This window comes from Beta vulgaris, chromosome 5 (assembly GCF_026745355.1).
Source record: "Beta vulgaris subsp. vulgaris cultivar EL10 chromosome 5, EL10.2, whole genome shotgun sequence".
NCBI lineage: Eukaryota > Viridiplantae > Streptophyta > Magnoliopsida > Caryophyllales > Amaranthaceae > Beta > Beta vulgaris.
In genome coordinates, this window is record NC_079206.1 from 20,593,403 (window position 1) to 20,613,038 (window position 19,636).

At 36.4% G+C, this 19,636-nt stretch overlaps 3 protein-coding genes and 1 non-coding gene across 4 annotated transcripts; 2 read left to right on the plus strand and 2 right to left on the minus strand.

The window, feature by feature from the left end:
* Positions 1-384: 384 nt before the first annotated feature.
* On the plus strand, positions 385-2,943 carry LOC104893059 (protein BASIC PENTACYSTEINE7). The gene is made up of 2 exons (XM_010679114.4): positions 385-741; positions 1,906-2,943. Exon 2 carries the CDS (start codon positions 2,033-2,035, stop codon positions 2,741-2,743), a length of 711 nt encoding a protein of 236 aa, XP_010677416.1. The 5' UTR covers positions 385-741; positions 1,906-2,032; the 3' UTR covers positions 2,744-2,943.
* Positions 2,944-3,421: 478 nt separating this feature from the next.
* On the minus strand, positions 3,422-6,770 carry LOC104893060 (phosphoribulokinase, chloroplastic). The gene is made up of 5 exons (XM_010679115.4): positions 6,018-6,770; positions 5,078-5,162; positions 4,898-4,982; positions 4,154-4,398; positions 3,422-3,873 (listed from the first exon to the last, which is right to left on the minus strand). The coding sequence occupies exons 1-5, from the start codon at positions 6,560-6,562 to the stop codon at positions 3,622-3,624; spliced, it is 1,212 nt and encodes a 403-aa protein (XP_010677417.2). The 5' UTR covers positions 6,563-6,770; the 3' UTR covers positions 3,422-3,621.
* TRNAG-UCC (transfer RNA glycine (anticodon UCC)) lies at positions 5,202-5,273 on the plus strand. The gene has a single exon. It is a non-coding gene; the product is annotated as a tRNA-Gly (tRNA).
* A 2,063-nt stretch (positions 6,771-8,833) lies between the features above and the next one.
* Positions 8,834-16,192, minus strand: LOC104893061 (50S ribosomal protein L3-2, mitochondrial). The gene is made up of 5 exons (XM_010679116.4): positions 15,651-16,192; positions 14,994-15,203; positions 11,455-11,559; positions 9,550-9,663; positions 8,834-9,382 (listed from the first exon to the last, which is right to left on the minus strand). Exons 1-5 carry the CDS (start codon positions 15,966-15,968, stop codon positions 9,209-9,211), a joined length of 921 nt encoding a protein of 306 aa, XP_010677418.1. The 5' UTR covers positions 15,969-16,192; the 3' UTR covers positions 8,834-9,208.
* Positions 16,193-19,636: the final 3,444 nt, after the last annotated feature.

A 19,636-nucleotide genomic window follows, 5' to 3' on the forward strand; every position in this document is an offset into this window, starting at 1 on the left:
GTACATTCAAAATACAGAAGAATTAAACCAAGCTTGCATGGATACAATTTATGCAAAATGTCTGGATGGACCAGTTTCACAATTATGCACCCAAGCTGAATTTATTATAAAAAAATTGACTATATATATTAGGAAAAAAATCGAATACATCATACCAAAACTGACTATATCATAAAAATTGATTATACCATACAAAAAGTGATTATATTATACAAAAACTGACTATATCAAATAAAAACTTACTCTATTATATGATTTACTATACATAATAAGTTAGTATGAATCTCGCGGATTCAAGTTTATTAGCAATTTATGAAATTACATTTGGGCACCACATTAGATTTTTTAACGCTATTTTAGGAAATTGCTTTTTCTCACACTCTCTCTCTTGAATTTTAGTAAATCCGAAAAAAATAAAAATAAAAAGACCAATCAAGAAGAAATCAATTTTCTTGAATGTGGGTCACCACCATCCGTCAAAAAATGTCAGCCAACAAGCAGCAGCACCCACTGTCCCACTCCTCTTTTCTCTCTCTCTTACATTGTTTTCTGCTATGGTCTTAGATTCGTTCATTTCCCTAACCTAACTGATATACTGAAATGCTTTTTATGTAACCGAAGCTCTTCTTTCACTATCTCATCCTTTCAACCAAATTACGCACATCTGCAACTCACAAATTCTTCTTTTTGTTTGAGTTGAAAAAAGCTTGGTTCTACTTCTATTTCAACTTCTGGGTCTGGGTATTTTTCATCATCCCTTCTTTTTTTTACTATCTTTGGTTTCTTAATTTAGTTTTTTAGCTTCTGGGTACCTCGATTTTGAGCTTTTTTTGATTTTTTGATTTTTTTGATTTTAAGATAATAGAAGTTTGTGGCAATTTTTTGTTTTGCATTATGTGATTTTTGATCTATCTGATTCTTTGATGTCCTTTTTGCTTCACCTGATGCACTGTGTAACTGTTTGTGGCTCACTTTTTTGTACACTGATTTTTTTTTATATAGTTTTATTCTTTTATGATGTTCAAAATTTTCTTCTCTTTCGGGTGTATGTGATGAAATTTTGTTGCTTTTATGTAGATATTGAAGTGGGATTTCTAGTTTGTATGTGTTAGTTTATGGGTTCTTTGCAAATTCTTTATTGCATGCATATTTTGTCCTTAGTCAATTGGTACAAATTGCTAGTGATGTGATTTTGTTTTGTTCATGTAAGTGCATTTGCTTCTTGTTATCTACTACCATGAAACAGGGATTTCTATCTTGTCTAGGGATTTGGATGTTGGTTAGTCTTCTCTCTTTTTTTATCCTATGAGTTGTTGATGCCTTTAGGAAAAACTTTATGGTTAGGGATGAAAATTTTGTTTGTATGATGTGAGCAAGAGATTTAAAGTTTGTGGGTTGCTGGAAATTTGAAAGTCATCTTTGGAGGTTGAAAATAGATGTAACTGAAGTTATATTGTCATTCCCTCCATGGCTCCATTCCGAATACATGCGCACTTTCGGTCTCTTCATTATCACAACTTGTGTAAAAATGGGTGTGTACAAGAAGATTTAGTCACCCCAAATTGCAATAAAGAAAAAAAAAACCTCATATAAAGTTGATTTTTATGTGATAAGAAGAGTGAGTTAGTTGCATAATATACAGCCGATGTAGAGAAGACCTATTGCTCAATCATAGACTGTCCTCAAGCATTTTGCTCTTAAACTCTCCATTGAAAGTCTCAGTTCGAGGATTTCGCGATAATAAATTGTTTGGATGGATGTCATGTTATGTTCACAAATGGGTGTCAGATGTTAATGTATAATTTTCTGATTGTTTCATAGCTCTACTCATATGATTAATGATACGTCTTTTATTGTTGAAAAGAAGGTTGAACTTCCCTTGCTGTTTGCTTGCCCTGTTGCCAGGTGCTATTGATCTCCTTCCTGGAAATATTGATTGGTTGATGTGTACAATTCCACTACAAGCATTCGCACTCTAGCTTTTTGCTACCGCATAGTAGCAGTTGTAACTCAATAACTTATTTTATCAAAAATGGGTACATTTCGTTCAAACTACCCGATGATACCTGAGGGAGACAGAACAAGATCTGTCCCTCACTTTTCATGGTTTCACCCTGGAAATTATCTAGCTGCAACAAGAAATGGTGGATTCAGTCCATTCCAAGGAACTCAAAACAACCCCGATGCAGCAGGACTTGCTGCTGTTCCCATTCGATGCATGCCTATAAATGAGGCAGCAAATATTGTTGTGGATGCTGAGCCTCTGCCATCTAAGCCTGCTAAGAAGCCAAAGACATCAAAGAAGACCTCCAATGATCCTTCACCAAAGGAACCTAAACTGAAAATTAAAAAGGGTCAGTCTTCAAAGGCTAAAGGTGGTGGTACTTCACCCTCAGGAAAGCGTGAGAGAAAGAACCTGAATTTCCGTAGCTATGAATCAAGCACGGATGCTTCCGGAATCCCAGCTCCGATTTGTAGTTGTACAGGTGCTGCTAGGCAGTGCTACCGGTGGGGTTCAGGGGGATGGCAATCGTCTTGCTGCACAACTAACATATCAGAGTATCCGCTGCCTATGAGTACCACCAGACCTGGTTCGCGCACTGCTGGAAGGAAGATGAGCCATGGAGCTTATGATAAACTTCTCCAAAGACTTGCTGCTGAGGGTTTTGACCTTACAATTCCAATTGACCTCAAGGATCATTGGGCTAAGCATGGTACCAACAAGTTTGTGACAATTAAGTGATTAATGTACTAGTTCTTAACGGAGGTGCTTCTGTTTCTTGTTTCTCCATTACAGTATCTGCATTAATTTCCAAGTAGGCATAATCTTAGTGTTTATATTCAAGCAGATCAATGTTTAATACAGGTATGTAGATGTTTGAACTTGTTCAGTATCTATAGTGTATGGTAATTTATGGTCCGTTTCGGAAAGGGTTTTACCCAGAGTTGATTTGTTGTTCTTAATCCTTCCTTAATTTCCCTTTGTTGGCTTAACTACCTTCAGATGCTCTAAGACACCAAAATTATGAACTTTTTTTTTTAAGTTGAAATTTGTGAGGGGGGATAAACATTATTGAAACCAAATTCCACCAGAACTATAATGATTTTGGGGAAAGAGTCCATACAAACATATTCACAATTACCCGGAGTAAGGTGAGTATCTCATCTTGCCAATGAATGAGCTATCGTGTTTCCCTCCTTTCTCAAGTGAAACATATAAAGCTTTGAAAAGAACATCGAAAGCTTGACTCTGTCATCGTGATGAAATAAAGAGGAGTGACCATGTTCTTGTACTTAATTGCTCTTTCCACATTAATAGCATCGCATTCGAGCATCGGAGCATGATGTCCATGTATCCAAGCCTTGAGGATTATTATAAAATGGAAAGATTGACCACCAAAAGAATTGTGTGGGATTTCAGTTGCTATATAAATTTTCTTTTGAACTGCATTTCTCATCTCTTGCTTTGATGCATGTTTATGTAACAACAGAATATCATAGTCGCCTACAAAAGCAACTTATACAGGAAGAGTAGGTAGTGGAAATTACATATGAAGAGAAAAAGAATTCTAGATTCAGATGGAATATTACATTTTTTATAATCATCTACAAGCTCAAGCTTTAGACCTTAGCAGCTGCTGCAGGAGCTCCTGACCTGCTGGCAACGAGCTGCTCGAACAGGTCTCTGATCTTCAATCCGATGATAGTTTGGAAGAAGCCAGTTCCGTTGTTGCTTCCTGGGAAATCTTGGTGCTTCAACATTTGTTGGGTGACTTCACCATAGAACTTGGTTGAGAGGTTGCTCAAATGGCTCTCAACATAGATTAGTTCGTCTAATCTGTCAAATATCCCGTCCATCTCTAGTACTGTCACCTGCACAATCATGTACAAGGTCATTTACAGCTCAGGCTCCGTTCTCATCACCTTATATCTACAAATTTCGAGAAAATCAGTTGTGTGCGAAGGCTAATGAAGTAAGCTCGGCTCATAAGATATGTTGGCTGAATTAGCTCAATTTATATCAAATTTAAAAACAGGTTCAAAACAAATATCTGTATTGGACTGCCTAACTCAATCAATCAGACCACCACAGTATATAAAGGGTTAATTATTTAGTTATTGAAGTTGTATATTCTCCAACATTTGATCTTACCTCATTGCCGTAGTAAGTGTCTGGGCCATAGGAAAATTTGATGCCAGGGTAAGAACATGTTAGCTTTCTACCACAGGGAATCCAAGAAATAGTGGATCCTTCATCAAACAAGTAAACTGGGTTGAAAAACTTCACTCCTTCCTTCTGAATCATCCTAACTCTCAACACTTTTCCTTCATCATCATCTGGAATTAGTTGGGTTGGTAATACTTCAATCACCACATCAGCATACTGTTTTTGTGGATCTGCACTCAAAATAACAATACAACATATATCATTAATTCCTACTATATCATTCATTACCAATTCCTTTACTATATTATATTGTATCTCCATCTTCAAATTGTTGGACTTGTTATTATATTGTACCTCCATCTTTATAGTCCCTCTATTTGCAAATATTTGTTACACTTATCCTTTTCACGCACGCCAATGTAAAACTTTGATAACTAATATCTCTGATTTGTATTTGTAAAAATTATAAAGAGTACATATTAAAATGAATATAACAAGATGACACAGGACTATGAAGAATAATCAAAGTGAAATATGTATATAGTGTAATAATAAAAAAAAAAACGGAGGGAGTATGTAATTGTACACAATCAATGATTTCATTGCTATTGTGTTGGCATTGCCCATTCATTTATGGGATTCATTAGCACGAAAACGGCTAGGATTATGATAACAATGCTAATAATTAACCAAATGAATAAGTTGATAGTAGTAGCAGTAGTAAATTACCAATGTAAGCATCAAAATCTGGCTTTCTGGCTTCAATGCTGGCTTTGATGCTTTCAAGACTGTGTCCTCTCTCTTTCATGTCTCTCTGATATTGCCAATTACAAATTAAATGTTATTTATAAACTTCATAAAAACAATATGATAAAACACCTTAATCACATTTTATTATGCTTATTTTACCTGAATTTTCCAGGCAAATTTGACTTCATTGCTAATGTCCAAGTAGAGGCTGAAGTCCAGCAACTCCCTAACACGTGCGTCATACCTACAATAAATAAAGTTGTAGATTTAATTATCAACAGTAGCGTTTGTAGTCCAACGGTTAGGATAATTGCCTTCCAAGCAATAGACCCGGGTTCGACTCCCGGCAGACGCATTTTTTTATTATCCACTTCATATGCACAATGATATTAGAATCTTCTCCACTTAAATATGCCCAATGATATTTGAATCTTAAACTACATATGTCTAAAACGATGACTACTTCACCACCTTAACCTCGACATTATAGTTTCTCCCATATACATTCGATTTCAACTCCTATGAGAAGTTAGTAAGTAACAATTCACATCACAAAATTTGTATAGATACCAAACAAATTACTAGGAATGGGCGGGGGCCCGCCTACAATAGGGAACGTGTACTATAGTGATTTTATCTCCATACAAAAAAAAAAAAAAAAAAAAAAAAAGTGTGTGATAAAGACATTGGCATAAGCTCAGCCAATCAGTTTTAAGACATTTATCTCTTTATCAAGACTTAGGAATCCATCAGCCAACCATATTATCTATGTGAAGAGCGATTGAAGAGTAGTGTGCATGTAGATAATATCACAACTTTAGAATACACAACTACTCGTAAAATGATAAGTAGTAGATAAAAAAAAAAGGGCACCCCAAAAAACAGTACTTTCCTCACAAATTAAAGTAACCTTATATGCAAACTGAATTTATCGCATTTTTGCCAATATAGTCACAAGCTAAAGTTGTATACTAGGAGGAAAAACATACAAGACTGTTACGATAGTATTAATATAAACATCTACCGTCATCAAGTGACACGACCATTATATATAACTAGTTTTTAAGCTCGAGCAATATATATATAGAGACGGACTTACATGGGGTGCAAGCCCTCGATGACCAAGATCTTCGGGGGCTGGATAACCTCAGGTGGGTCCAACAAGCCGGAAACATGGTTGTAAATAGGCTTATCAACAGGTTTACCTTGTTTCAAAGCTTTAACTTGATCATACATAAGATCAAAATCATTAGCTCTAGGGTCTAAAGCAGTAACACCTTTTTCTTTTCTTCCAGTTCTATCAAGAGAATGAAAATCATCCAAACAAATAACAGTAGTAGTGTCACTAATTAAGGTATTTGAATCTGGGTTTCCTCCCTTTGGTGGTTCTGCTGCACCTCCAAACACACTAGTTAACCTTCTCATGAAGGTACTCTTCCCACATCCTGAGTCTGCTGCTAGACCAATCACAACTGTTTGTGAGTCACCTGCAGAACATGTTATCACATAGGGATAGGGTCTAGTGAAGAAATTATTAGCTCTTTTGTAATTGTAGGTCTTATTATTGTAGAAATATACTTGGTTTTTTTGGTTGAATCCTAAATGAGTTGTTGTGGGAATTGTGTATACTGTGCACACTGCCATTTCTCACTGTTTTTTTTTTCTCTCTTTTAAAAAAAGAAGAGAGAATGTGGAAGAAAAAAAATGAAGTAGGTGTTTGAGATTTTTTTGATCAATTTGGTTAAGAAAGTTTATGTCTTGAAATGGGTTTTTCTTTTGATGGGAAGATATTCAATTTGGACCAGAATTTTGGATTAGGAAAAACAAAAAGTAAAGAAAAAGGTAGTTTTCAAAAATATTTTATTATTAATGATTGGTAGAAAATAAATATTGGTGCTTAAATTTATGGATTCTAAAAATACCCCTTATATGATAAAATGTGAAGAAGATGTTGAATGGTTTAAAACTAAGAAAATATGAGAGGGATGAGGTTATAATTGTCTTCTTGATGATTTTTATTTTTCATATGTTACTTTGTTTTTGATTTTTAATGGAAGAAAAAGAAAGGTGGGATTTTGTTGATGAGGTTATGTAAATGTATGTGATGGAAAAAAACTATGAAAGGTTTGCATGGAGGAAATCTATTGTAGTTTGGATATTTGTAATGACACGTGGCATTCAGAAAGTGGCTGATTGAGGATGAGGGTTTAAGGGTGTGGAGTGGAAGAGGGATTAAATCTGTGTCATTCATATCATGTTTTTGGACTCTTCTTTAATAGGAAATAGGAATAGGAGTATTTCCTTAGTGTTCTTATTGCTTGCTGAGTAGAAAATATTAGAGCCATAAAATTTCAGAGTTTGAAGATGGATGATGCTGATATTGTTCAAACAATAATTTATTTATGTGAAGAATATGCTTATTGTTATTTGCTTAAAGATACTTATATCGTGTATACTCATCATTTAATCCATCTAAGTATTTGTTTCTTCTTGGTGTCCAGATTTTTGTAACTAACATATTCAATATTACATATTACATATCATCACATCATTTATTACAAGGCACAAGGCACAAAAGTTGCATACAAACTACAAAACGAAGAACTACATGACTTGCTACTTATATGACAATCATAATATGCATGATCAATGAAACTCGTATCAACATATAATACGTTTATTTAAAACAATATAAGTAAATCATGTCATACATTTTACTTAACAATATATTTTCTTAAGAAATAAAATGAATGGGTGACTTCCTTAATGAGAGAATTGGGAATGCATGGGAGAGAAACTATATTAGGGGACGTTTGGTTATTATGGGGTAAAGCAGTAGAGGGGGAAAGGAAAGCAAAACCCTTAGATTAAAAGTGATGTTTGATTGGTAAATGTCATTCTTCTTTCTTCCTCCTCTTACCAACTTCCACCATAGCACCACCACCACCATATCTAACCCATGAAATGCGGCCGCCTCTCCATACCCCTGAAACGATGTCGCGCTGCGTCGATCTCCTCCCCCTCCCTGCAAGTCGCATCTCCCCCTCTCCTTCCCTGCGTGTCGATCTCTCCCTCCCTCCTCCTTGCACGTTGCATCTCTCCCTACCCTACGCGTCACATCTCCCTCTCCCCTTCACTACGCGTCAATCTCCCCCATCCCTCCCTGTGCGTCACATCTCTCCCTCCCCTTCACTGCGCGTCGACTTCTCACCCTTCTATCGCTCCTTTCTCTTTTTTTCTAGGGTTTGTGTCGTGAATGGTGGTTTAAGCGTTGGTTGTGGCTTGATTGAGGGTGCGCATAGGTATAGGGTTTGCTTGCGGTGGTCGGGTTAGGTTATGGTGGTCGCCTGGCCAATTCGAGTTGCAAAGTCAGATGGGAAGTTGTGATTGTGGTTGGATGGTCATGTGGTGGTTGGGTTATAGGTTTGGTGGTCAAGGAGATGGTCAAGATTGAGCCAAAAAAAGGGTAAGTGAAACCCTAAGAGGATGGGGAAATGAAAGTAGAGGACTTTGGGGGTAAGGAGAGGGTAAAAGGTATCATTAAAATGTGCAAACAAACAACAAATAAGGGAATCAAGTTGCTTAATCCTCTTATCCATTCCACAATACCACAAATCAAATGCTTCCTAAGACTGTTTCTATTTGTCATGTTCCAAAGATAGGGAATGAAAAAAAGAAAATCAAAAGAAATTTAATTCTCATCTCACTCCTAAGGAATATTGGGCCACCTTGTTCAATTTCATGGGGCTCATTGCTCCTTACTTCCATTTTGTAACTAAAGAACCTACAAATCAACTAAAAGCTCAAGAATTACATGTCTTCGAAAATCAATATAACAATAAAATCAGCACACTAAGGTGGAAATTGACAAAATCAGTTTTATCTTGCTGGGCACCAAAAAAACTGAGCAGCAACTTTCAAAATTTCTGTAGTTCAGCCATTTATTTAAACAGAATTTCTACAAAAACATTGTTCACCCTAGTCAAAAAAAATGGTCTCCACGCTCAAACTCTGCCAAATAACATATGGGGCTACACCATATTTCCGAAGCGACTAGCTCCAGAACCAACATTTAAAATAAACACAGCCCGACCTCGAAACATACTTTTGACCATATCCCTATATCTTCAAGAACAAACAACCCTCGGGTCTTTACACGGCAATAACAAAAGACCTCGAAACATGCCTAATCGGATCCCTATATATTCAAAAGCAATTAATTCCTAGGTGTTTCCCAGGCCATAAAAGAAAAGACAAAAGTGCTACAGAGATTTTGAATCAGCACAATAATTAATCAGCTGCCATAAATGGATCTAATTCCCCTAAATCCACAGTTATCGGTTCTAATGATTCATCATCTTCATCTTCTGGCGAAAAGTATGTCGGGAAAGGAAGCTTCGAGATATCAGGTTTCTCATAAAAGGCATCTTTTACAAATACAAAGTTTCCTTCAGCACCAGGGACCTAAAAATACAGCAACTGAGTTAAGACAGTGAACTCACAAAAAAATAAAAAAAAACTCTAAGAGCATTTCTTGTCTTCGAGTTGTTAGAGTTCATCATGATGTTCAGATAGAATGGTTGTCCAAAGGAATTAAAGAGATAGAGAAAACGGTTGTAAAAGGAACATACTTGGCCTCTAACCCACATTAAGTTCCTCCTTGGATCTATTTTGTAAACCCAAACATTTTTAACTGTCCGTTGTTTGCCACCCATGCGCCCAGCCATCTTTCTGTTTTTGAAGACCTACCAGGAAACAGGATATACAACCATCACAACCAAGAAGAACAGAAAAGGAATAAATAAATTTCAAACATTTTCGACCAAGATTTAAAGCATGGTGAAGCATAACAGAAAAGGTAATGGATCCTGAAGAAATAAAGGAGCTACGCAACTCAGCAGTCACATAATGGCTATAGAGATACACCAGAGTTCAGAATTCACCTTTCAATGAACATCAATTGCTTCCATTCATAATGATCCAAACAGATTAGTACCCCCAAATTCAACCATGTAACATTACAAACAGGCAGCAATGCAAGGTTGGCTCAAGAACTGGGAAATAGATTCCCTCTGTCAACTTTTGTCTGCCCTTAGCCCGCTTATAAATATGAGTGGAAAATATAGAGAAAAAAGATGGTGGATAAATGTGAGATCCAACATTAGAAAAAAGCAGAGAGAAAAAACTTGCCATATCACAAAATGGAGCAACCAATTAGGACATCTCAAAAACAGAAATGGGGAAAACAAAAAGGGGCAGAGGGAGTAGCTTTTGAGTTGCTATAACTTTACAAGCCATGAGTAATTGACTGCCCATGTTAATGAGGATTTCTAAGAATACATAGCGTGAATCATGCATCAGAATTCTTATCTGGCCCTCCACCATCCACACTGAAGCTAGTAAACGCTCCTAAAATAGTAATCCAAGGGGGGGAAAGAAGAAGATTGAGAAAACCTAGCTTGCAAGTCACAGATCCAGTATCAAAATCATGAAAACAATTATCAGAAGAGACACATAGAAATAACTGAATCAGTTTATCATGAAAATGAGATAAGCATCAGGCTGACTACATAGAAACATATACAATTGAGCTCCACTGCCTTAGAAAGGATGTAGAAGAGTAGCTAGCAACGCTTAGCTATGGCTGATAAAACCGTTGAACAATTTGTAACTAAATATTTGAACTTTGAACATGGCATATTAAAAGAGAACTGTAAAAAGTAAAGAAAGGGTGAAGAAGGATGACATGGCTTCCGTTTCTTTCATCCCCCCTCCCCCCTCTTCTCCCCTCTTGCAAAGGGGACTGCTGGAACTTCTTAAGAAATACTTCTGAGGTGACTTTTGACATACAATGAACGACATGGGAACATAACTGGAGTAATTAGTAGTCTGGCTCAGCTCAGAAATGGAATAACACTAACTCAAGCCTAAGATATGATATAGGGCACAATTAAGACTCTCCAGAGAAGGTAAGAGACAAGTAGGATAGGGGATGGGATATTCAGATGATATTCAACTTTATATCACACTTAAATGAGACATTCCTTTCTTTAAAAATACTCAATACAAGATATCAACCAAACTTGCAAAGGAGAAACAAAGATGTTTTTCTCATTTCAATTGACTGTTTCCTCCAAGTAATTGACCAAATATGATGTTTAGATAAAGTATACTATTTTGGAAGACTAGACTGATAATTATTCTCTAATTTGAGATCTTATCCTTTCCATCGGATAAATGACTTGGATCTTAAAATTATTAAGAGTCTTACAGTGACGAACAAACAACGCAGGTCACAGTGTAACCAACATCTTCAAACAGCTTATGACTGATAATGTCACATAAAGAGGATATCCATATGCAAAGAGAAGATGAATGTTGTAAATTTACATAACACAATAACAATAATGGTCTGATGACAAACAAAAGGACGCTTTAAAGAAGTTGAGGCATGCTTCCTGTATTAACTATTTAACTACAGTACAAGAAATATTAAAACACAATTACAGAAGTCATAGATTTGTAAATGAACTTACTCTTCCAGGGGCATCCCTTTGACCTGTAGATCCACCACTCCGATGAGCTTTTGACACACCATGTGATGCTGGCAACCCCGGAAAATTATGCCTTTTCATAACACCCTGGACAGGTGAAAAACGTTGGTTAGCGAACAAAGCATTTTGACATCTTATGTTACACATAACCGCCTCTGACATAATCCTTCCTTGCTATATTGTCATAACCATGTGGATATAACAACAATAAAGAGGATGTAGAATTTGTATACTAATATTTCCTTTCAACTTTGAACACCCATGCAAGATACAGTATACTTGACCACAACTATGACAACTGGATAAGTTTAGATCATAAGTGTGTCACTAAACATGGATCTCATTCACGCTTAAATAATTAATACTTATTTTATGCCTACTAATACTCATTAGACTTCAATTTAGATAACATTTGGAAGTGTCTGGAAAAAAATTATCATCATATCTTCCACATTCTCAGGTTGCAAGATTCATCAGTTCCAGTGTTATGGAGACTTCCCTAGTTTGTTCCTGTAGAGCTTTCTTCTATTTTCATAATTTGTTTATGTAGTTAATTTTGAGTAATCATTGAAACAACATAATGCTTTTGTGTATTAGCATATTTAGGAAGGCCCCTGACGGTTTTTGTTATTCAGATTATATGACAAGGGTAAAGGGAAAATAGTCTATATTTATCAAAATCATCCACTAATATGTCCGATTTTTTCACCATATACCCCTGACAAATTTTTTTTTGCACCATATACCCATGCAAGTTTCCAAATTCACCATATACCCTCCACGTTTAAAAAAATACATCAAACTATCCTTTTGACTAACGTTGTTAGACTTCCGTTAGTCATTAATCCCCTAATCCCCCCTAACCTTAATAAACTAACCTAAACCTAAGCCAAACCCTAACCCTAAACCCTAATATAATACCTGAATCCTTACCCCAACCACCCCTCCCCCACCCCTTACTCCTTCCAACTACCTACCACTCCAACAGCCCCCATCCCCCCCCTCCCCACCACCCGTGAAGCCTCCCTCCTCCCCACGCAGCCCCCCTCCCCACCAACCGCAGATGCCCCCTCCCCACTCCCCCGCAAACCCCCCTCCTCCTCCCCACTCCACTGTAACCCCGCCCTCCCCCGCTAAATCGCACTCCTTCACCCTAAAAAAAATTGAAATTCGAAGGCGAGGAGGGTTGCGCTGCACCAATCACACCCCTGAACCCTAAAAAAATTTCTGAATTCGAAGGGGAAGGAGATTGTTTCAAAAAATCTGGGTTGTTTTGTTGGAACATTCCGTATGAAATACTCGATGCCATTCGAAAGATCTAGGTTGTTGAATTCGAAAAAGTTTGAGATTCTTCATTTTCTTGGTGCGAAGAATTCGGTGATTGATTTGGGGTTTTTGCGAAGAATCGGTGGAAGGGAATGGGGATTTTCGAGACTGCGAGGGAAAGGGACGGGGGACTGCGGGGAGGGTGGAGGCTTGGAGGGGTCTGCGGGGGAAGGGGGAAGGAGGGGGACTGCAGGGAGGGTGGAGGGTGGAGGGGGCTGCGGGGGAGAGAATAGGGGTGGTGGGGAGGGAATAGGGGTGGTGGGGAGGGGGGTTGTTAGGGTGGTGGGGAGGGGGGTTGTTAGGGTGGTGGGGCAGTGAGGGGAAAGGGTAAGGAGGGTGGGGAGGGGTGGTTAGGGTTAGGATTAGATTAGGGGTTAGGATTGGGTAGATTTAGGTTAGTTAATTAGGATTAGAGAGGGTTTTAGGGGTTGATGACTAACGGAGTTTAACACCGTTAGTCATTAAGGATAAGTGAATGTATTTTTTCAAATGTGGGGGTATATGGTGAATTTCAAAAGTCGAAAGGGTATATGATGCAAAAAGAAATTTGCCAGGGGTATATGGTGAAAAAACCGTAATATGTATCTAGTTCTTCATTTGCTACATTTCTTTGTGGACCAATGAAACTAATTTGTAGCTTTGACCAATAAGTATATTGTTCTTCATTGAAAGTTTTAAAGCACGTTAAAAAACAGATGTAAATGATAAAGAAAATATGACTATAAACTTGTTTCGCTTTCTTTTCGTCTCTTCCTATCAAAAGTGGGCAATTAGATTGTTTAGCAAGACAGAGCCTCTCCAACAAATTGCAACAGCTCTTGACCATGAAAAAACTCACAACTCAAACACTCACTATGCTCTTCAAAAACCATTTCTCATCCACAATGTCATCATGATTCATCCAATGGGACCAACATTCCAACAAAGAAGTTTGGATTTCTAAATAACAGTGCCTTTTTTCAAATTCAAACACTCATGCAACATACACTCATACAGTTTACTTGGACAACACTATGACTATTGGACACCTTAGTTTAGGTGATTAGTGAGTCACTGAGACGGGTGTCATTCACACTTAGTAAATCATACTTATTTTATGCCCAATGATATTCATTAGGCTTCAATTTAGATTAGAAAAAAAGATGGAAGTGTTTGGCCCCAAAAAAAATTCTTGACAGCCTCCACATTCTAAATTTGAGAGATTCACTCATCATTAAATCCACAAACAGGCTTGAATTTTTATATCTGCACACTACTCCACTTCTAGTGCTAGGGAGACTATAACCTTGTTTGTTTCTATTTGTACAACTCTCTTTTGATTTCATAATTCCGCCGCATTTAACTTTTGGATTACTATTAATAAGTATAATGTTTTACTTCCTCCGTCCAAGAATAATCTCATAATAGTTTGAACACTTTCATTTTCTATATGGTCCAACTCCCACTATTATTATATTAGTTTTGAACACCCCTTTGGCCCACACTCCATCTCTATCAATAGGAAAATACTCGATTTTCTCTCTCCATCATAAAAAAGATACCTCACCTACTCATACACATCTACTTTTTAATATAACAACATTTGATAAGCACACTACAAAACTATGTTTCCTAACAAATGTTCAAATCCATCTGGGACAGAGTGATCGAGTAGCATAATTACGATATCATTAGAAAGACCCCTGATAAGGGCAAGGGACAAAATATTCACTATTCATCAAATTCATCCACCAACGTGTTTCCAGTTCTTCATTTGCTAAATTTTCTTCTTAAACCTATGGAACTAATCTTTATCGCAAACAAGCGGTACAAAAGTCTCACAACAATAGCAGGTAAGATCTCATTGGCTTATCAGCAAGCAAATCAAATTTACTACTTCAATTTTTCATGTGGACTTGATGGAAATGTTAGGAAGGCTACAACTAAAAGTATATCCAGTTCTATTTTCTAATCTATATATAGCAACTAAGATCCATATAATGAAGGTTGGATCATCAGATAAGAAATCATTTTGAATTTTTATGTTACAACTCTTAAGCCTAATCTATGTGCAATAACAAACACCCTCAATGGATCCTGCCAGCAGTGGTTTTTGAGGAGAGCACCCTTACCATAACCACCTGATTTTTGCAAAAACAAAGAAAAAAAATAACAAAGCTTGGCATGGTATAACAGCTTGAGATTGAAAACCTCACCTGAAATCCCTTCCCTTTTGTGATCCCAGTGACGTCCACGCATTGTCCAGGAACAAAATGTCGTACATTGATTGATGTACCGACAGGCAGAAGCGCATCTTCTGTCACCGGAAACTCCTTCAACTTCCTCATTAACGGAACCCCTTGCGCTCTAAAGTGACCCAACTCGGGTTTCGTCAAATGTTTTTCCTTCTTGTGAGAGCAACCAACCTAACTAGCACCACATCCGCAGACATCCCCAAACAATTAACATTTCAAACAGCGAAAAATATTCATAAATCTCAACTTTTCAACATTTTCATATACTCACTAACATAAAACCCAACCCAAAAATTAAAGTAGAATCAACAAATGCACTTCAATATCATACTCAATCAGATAAATGCACAAATTTAAACAACCAACCTAATAATACCACATCTATCAAACAATAAAACTCATCAACATCTTAACTATTAAGCACTCTCAAAAACCCACCAAACAACTAATCAGATAACATCACATTTCAAGCAAACCAAACAACTAATCAGATAACATCACATTTTCAAGCAAACCAAACACACCCAAATCAAAAACCCACCAAAAATTGAGATCTAAACATGAAAAAATATGTTAAAATAATTCAACAACACACAAACGTGTAACATAAAACAGTACCTGTAAAGCAAAGATGCCTTCTTTCTCAATAGTTTTAACTTGGGAAACAATATTATCATCAAACCAAAGAATAGAAATAGGAACTCGAGCACCCCATTTGTCCCAAAGTGCAGTCATCCCACATTTTATAGCAATTGCACCAGTTCTTTTAGATTGTTTGGTCATTACACCAGCTTTTGCTTCAATGATTCTTGGCCGTAAAACTTCATTTTCAGGAGTTAGAATCTCCGAGCTGAAGAATCTGATTTGGGTGGTTGTTTTTTGTGGGATTAAGATTGTTTTGAGCCGGGAAATTAGGCCTCTAGATGCGGCGGACATGGTGATTAAACCTCAAAATTAACAATCAAAAGAATGGATTTTGTGAAAAATGGTTTGATTTTGGGGTTAAGATGAAGACATTTTTTTGATAGATATCGAGCAGAAAGTTGAGTGATTTGAGGGTTGCAGAAACGAGGAGAGAGAATCAGCTAAACTGGAAGAAAGGGTTTTAGGGTGTCTCAGGGGTTTTGCGGCTGTGCGAAATGAGAACTGAAATTTTTTTTATTTTTATCTTACATACTAATAGTTATATTGATGTTTATTTTGAAAATATCAGTTTTTAATTATTTATATTATTGGATAATTAGATATATTGATCAAACTTGCCTATAAAATCCTTTGTAATTTAGATAGAATCATTTTATTATTGCTCGGTTTTGATGGGGATCAAATGGGGATAGTTAAAAAATTCACTGGCAATCATGGGATACACTCTGAAAGGTGTAGGTTGATTAAGTTTTCAGACTTTAGAAGTTTTCAAACAAACTCTCTTAGTTAAACAATTGTGGCGCCTACAGTTGGATACAAAGTCATTTCATGTTGTGTTGAAAGCCCTATATTTTAAAAATGATTCAATTCCTAATGCGCGAAGGGGATTTAATCCTAGCTATTTTTGATGGAGCTTATGCGGAGCTAAATCCCTCCTCCTTGAGGGCCTTCAAGAAGAGTGGGTGATAGTACTAAGATTAAAGTGTGGGTTCCTGGAATGGTCGCAGCGCCAATTCCTCGACATCAGCAGGTGATGGATTAACTGTTGCGAACTATATAAATCACGCCAACATGGAGTGGGATATGCAGGTGGTTCGAAGCAGCTTCTCTTATGAAGACAAAAGGTGAATCTTACAAATTCCTATAGCTATAGTGCATAGGAAGGATATAAGGTATTGGAGTCCCTCAAAATGTGGTAATAACAATGTCAAATCTGGATATTGGGTTGGAATGCTAGGAAAACAACAAGCAGAAGCGCATAATAATATGGATTTGTGGCGGTTTGTGTGGGGTTGGATGTGCCTCCTAAGTTAGCGCATTTTGTGTGGCTGCAAGGAAAGTATGATTGTCAAAGAGATTTTATTTAAGAGACATATAGCCCAAGATGAGTTGTGGTCATGTTGTGGGGTGGAAGTGCAATTAATAAACTATGTCCTCTTTGAATGTGAACTGATTAAAGGTGTGTGGGAGGATAAAAAGCATGCTACTATGTTAGAAGCTGCTCATGTGGGTTCAGTGATGACGAAGCAGACTTGGTGGATAGCAAAATGGGGAAAGGTGAAATGAGAGAAATCATAACAATTGCGTGGGCTATATGGTTTTGTCGGAATAAATTTGTATATGCTCATGAAAATTTGAATGTTCACGTCTAGGTTGCAAGTTTTCTTCAAATGGTGGTTGATTTTGATTCCTACAAAAAGAAGGTTTCACCTTCTTTCATTCGTAGAGGCCCAAGTTTATCTAACACCCAATGAAAGTAACCACCTCCAGGTACAATGAAGGTTAATGTAGATGCCCATGTGATGGATGGCGCGTATATTGGTGTGGGGGCTATGATATGAGATGATGTTGGAACAATTGTTGTGGTTGTTGTTAAGAGTATGGACATGGGATGGGATGCAAGGTTGGCTGAAGTTGTTGTCGCTTGATATGGTTTGCATAGCTCAAAGATGCGAGTATGACAAAGTTTGGCTCGAGGGAGATGCTCTAGATGTGGTACAACAGGTATTGAAAGAGAATGAGGGTTGTGCCCCAATTTACTTGTTTTATTATGATAGTAGATGTTTGTCAAAGGATTTTTTTTAGTAGTTTTGTTTTTTCTAATGTTAAGAGGGTCGGGAATATTGTAGCTCACTAATGGTTAGGTGGAATACTAGATGTAGTTTGAATTTGTTTGTATGGACTCAATCTCCCAAAATTTAATTACTTTGAAAAATCTTGATTTGCAATAATACTCCATCATAACTTTTCCTTCAAAAAAAAAAAACTTACGTATGAGAATATGTGGAAGAATAATAAAAAAAATCAAAAATAATGAATATATTGTAATTGACAACTCACAAACTTTTTGAGAGCCATCACTACCTCGTATCAACATATGTGAATTTAACTCTTAGAGTCTTACATGCTCTTCAATTACACATATATTTTCAGAATACGTTCTTCCAAAGGTGTGAGGCGATTGATAGTTGGTACACCTTTGAAGTGCATGATCCAAATTCCAACCAGTGACATATTATAGGAGGGGTGGGTGTTTGGGTGGGGGTCTCGCCCTCTTTATACTTAATAAAGTTAACATAAATAACTACAATTTAATGAATGAATTATATTGTGGTATATAGTGGTCAACGAGTGAATTTTAAAACAATATTGGGAGATAACTCCAACTTACATCAATTTGGTTTTTTTTCCGTACATACTCTGTTTTCTTACTTTAAATTAATAATTTTTCCCTTTAGTTTTTCAATTTCTTTTGCTTCCATCTTATTTTGAAAAGCCCTTTTAGTTAATTGTTTATATTTCCTTTTGCTTCATATATATACTTCTTCCATTTTGAAATAAGTGAAACTATAATACTCTATGCATCCAAAGTCGAGTCTATTGTCACCAATGCGCCATGAGGTCACCCATCCCTCGACTACTCCCAACCAGACACACTCAATTATGGAGTAACTTAGCAAATGAGGTCACTAAAATAAAGATGCATCTTGTTAGAATGAGTAGCCTGAAAAATCTCTTTAAAGCAATAATGACGGGTATTACATAAACACTACTCTAAAAAAGTTCTCACATAAAAGAGAGAAGTGTTTCACTTATTTCCGAAAGTATTTTTTTTGTCAAACAGTAACCAAGCAATATTCTTTTTTTTTCTCTAAATATATGCCTAACAATTATAGCATATTTTCTTTAAAAAAATATTGGTGTAATCTCAAGGTTACTTTCTTTTCCTTTTTCATTTGGTTAAGAGGTAAGGAAGCAATTGCAATATATCATATAATATTGTACTGCTTCCTCCATTTCTTTTTAATGGTTACACATTAATTACACTTTGAGTTTTGACACTATTCACAAATTTATGGTTGACTATCATTTGTGACTAATGGGTACGAAAAAATATAGTCATTTGAGATCTTGTTTGATTAATAAATCAATTTCATATAGAGTTTTTAGACACATTTAGGTTGCATTATTAGAGCATATTAGTTCATATAGTTGCATTTTAGGTGTTATTAGTATAAATTATCTATTTTGTGCTCTATTAAACTTCGTTTATGGTTCTCTTAATGCTTCAGTTAGTTTCACAGCTATTTGGACGCTTTCGAAGCAATGTTGGATGAATTGGATAATTCTTGCAGTGGAAGTTGATGAATGGCGGTTTTTGATCGATGAATTTTTGCTCATGGATACTTTTCTTGGTCCTTATAATCATATTAAGTGGAGTAGCTTCTATGAGGATCGCGACATATATTTCAAGAGTGAATTTCAGTTAAAAAAAGAAGAAATACATTAGTTATGAAGCGATAAGTACTGACCACATGTTCACTCTTTTGATCATAACTCTAGTTCTACATATCTTATTGAAGTGATTCAAGTTGCGTTGAAAACTAGATTTGAATATCTTCATAACAATAGGTCACACACCCATAGACAATGCCTAGAGCTCGAAATTGTAATATTCC

Coding starts and splice junctions, on each gene's coding strand:
- LOC104893061 (XM_010679116.4), bottom strand. CDS start 15,968: ATGTCCGCCGCATCTAGAGGCCTAATTTCCCGGCTCAAAACAATCTTA. Junction 15,204..15,650: donor AAGGCATCTTTGCTTTACAG/GTACTGTTTTAT, acceptor GGTGCTAGTTAG/GTTGGTTGCTCTCACAAGAA. Junction 11,560..14,993: donor CAAAAGGGAAGGGATTTCAG/GTGAGGTTTTCA, acceptor TCACCTGTCCAG/GGTGTTATGAAAAGGCATAA.
- LOC104893059 (XM_010679114.4), top strand. CDS start 2,033: ATGGGTACATTTCGTTCAAACTACCCGATGATACCTGAGGGAGACAGA.
- LOC104893060 (XM_010679115.4), bottom strand. CDS start 6,562: ATGGCAGTGTGCACAGTATACACAATTCCCACAACAACTCATTTAGGA. Junction 4,399..4,897: donor AGATTTTGATGCTTACATTG/GTAATTTACTAC, acceptor TTTTGAGTGCAG/ATCCACAAAAACAGTATGCT. Junction 3,874..4,153: donor ACACTTACTACGGCAATGAG/GTAAGATCAAAT, acceptor ATGATTGTGCAG/GTGACAGTACTAGAGATGGA.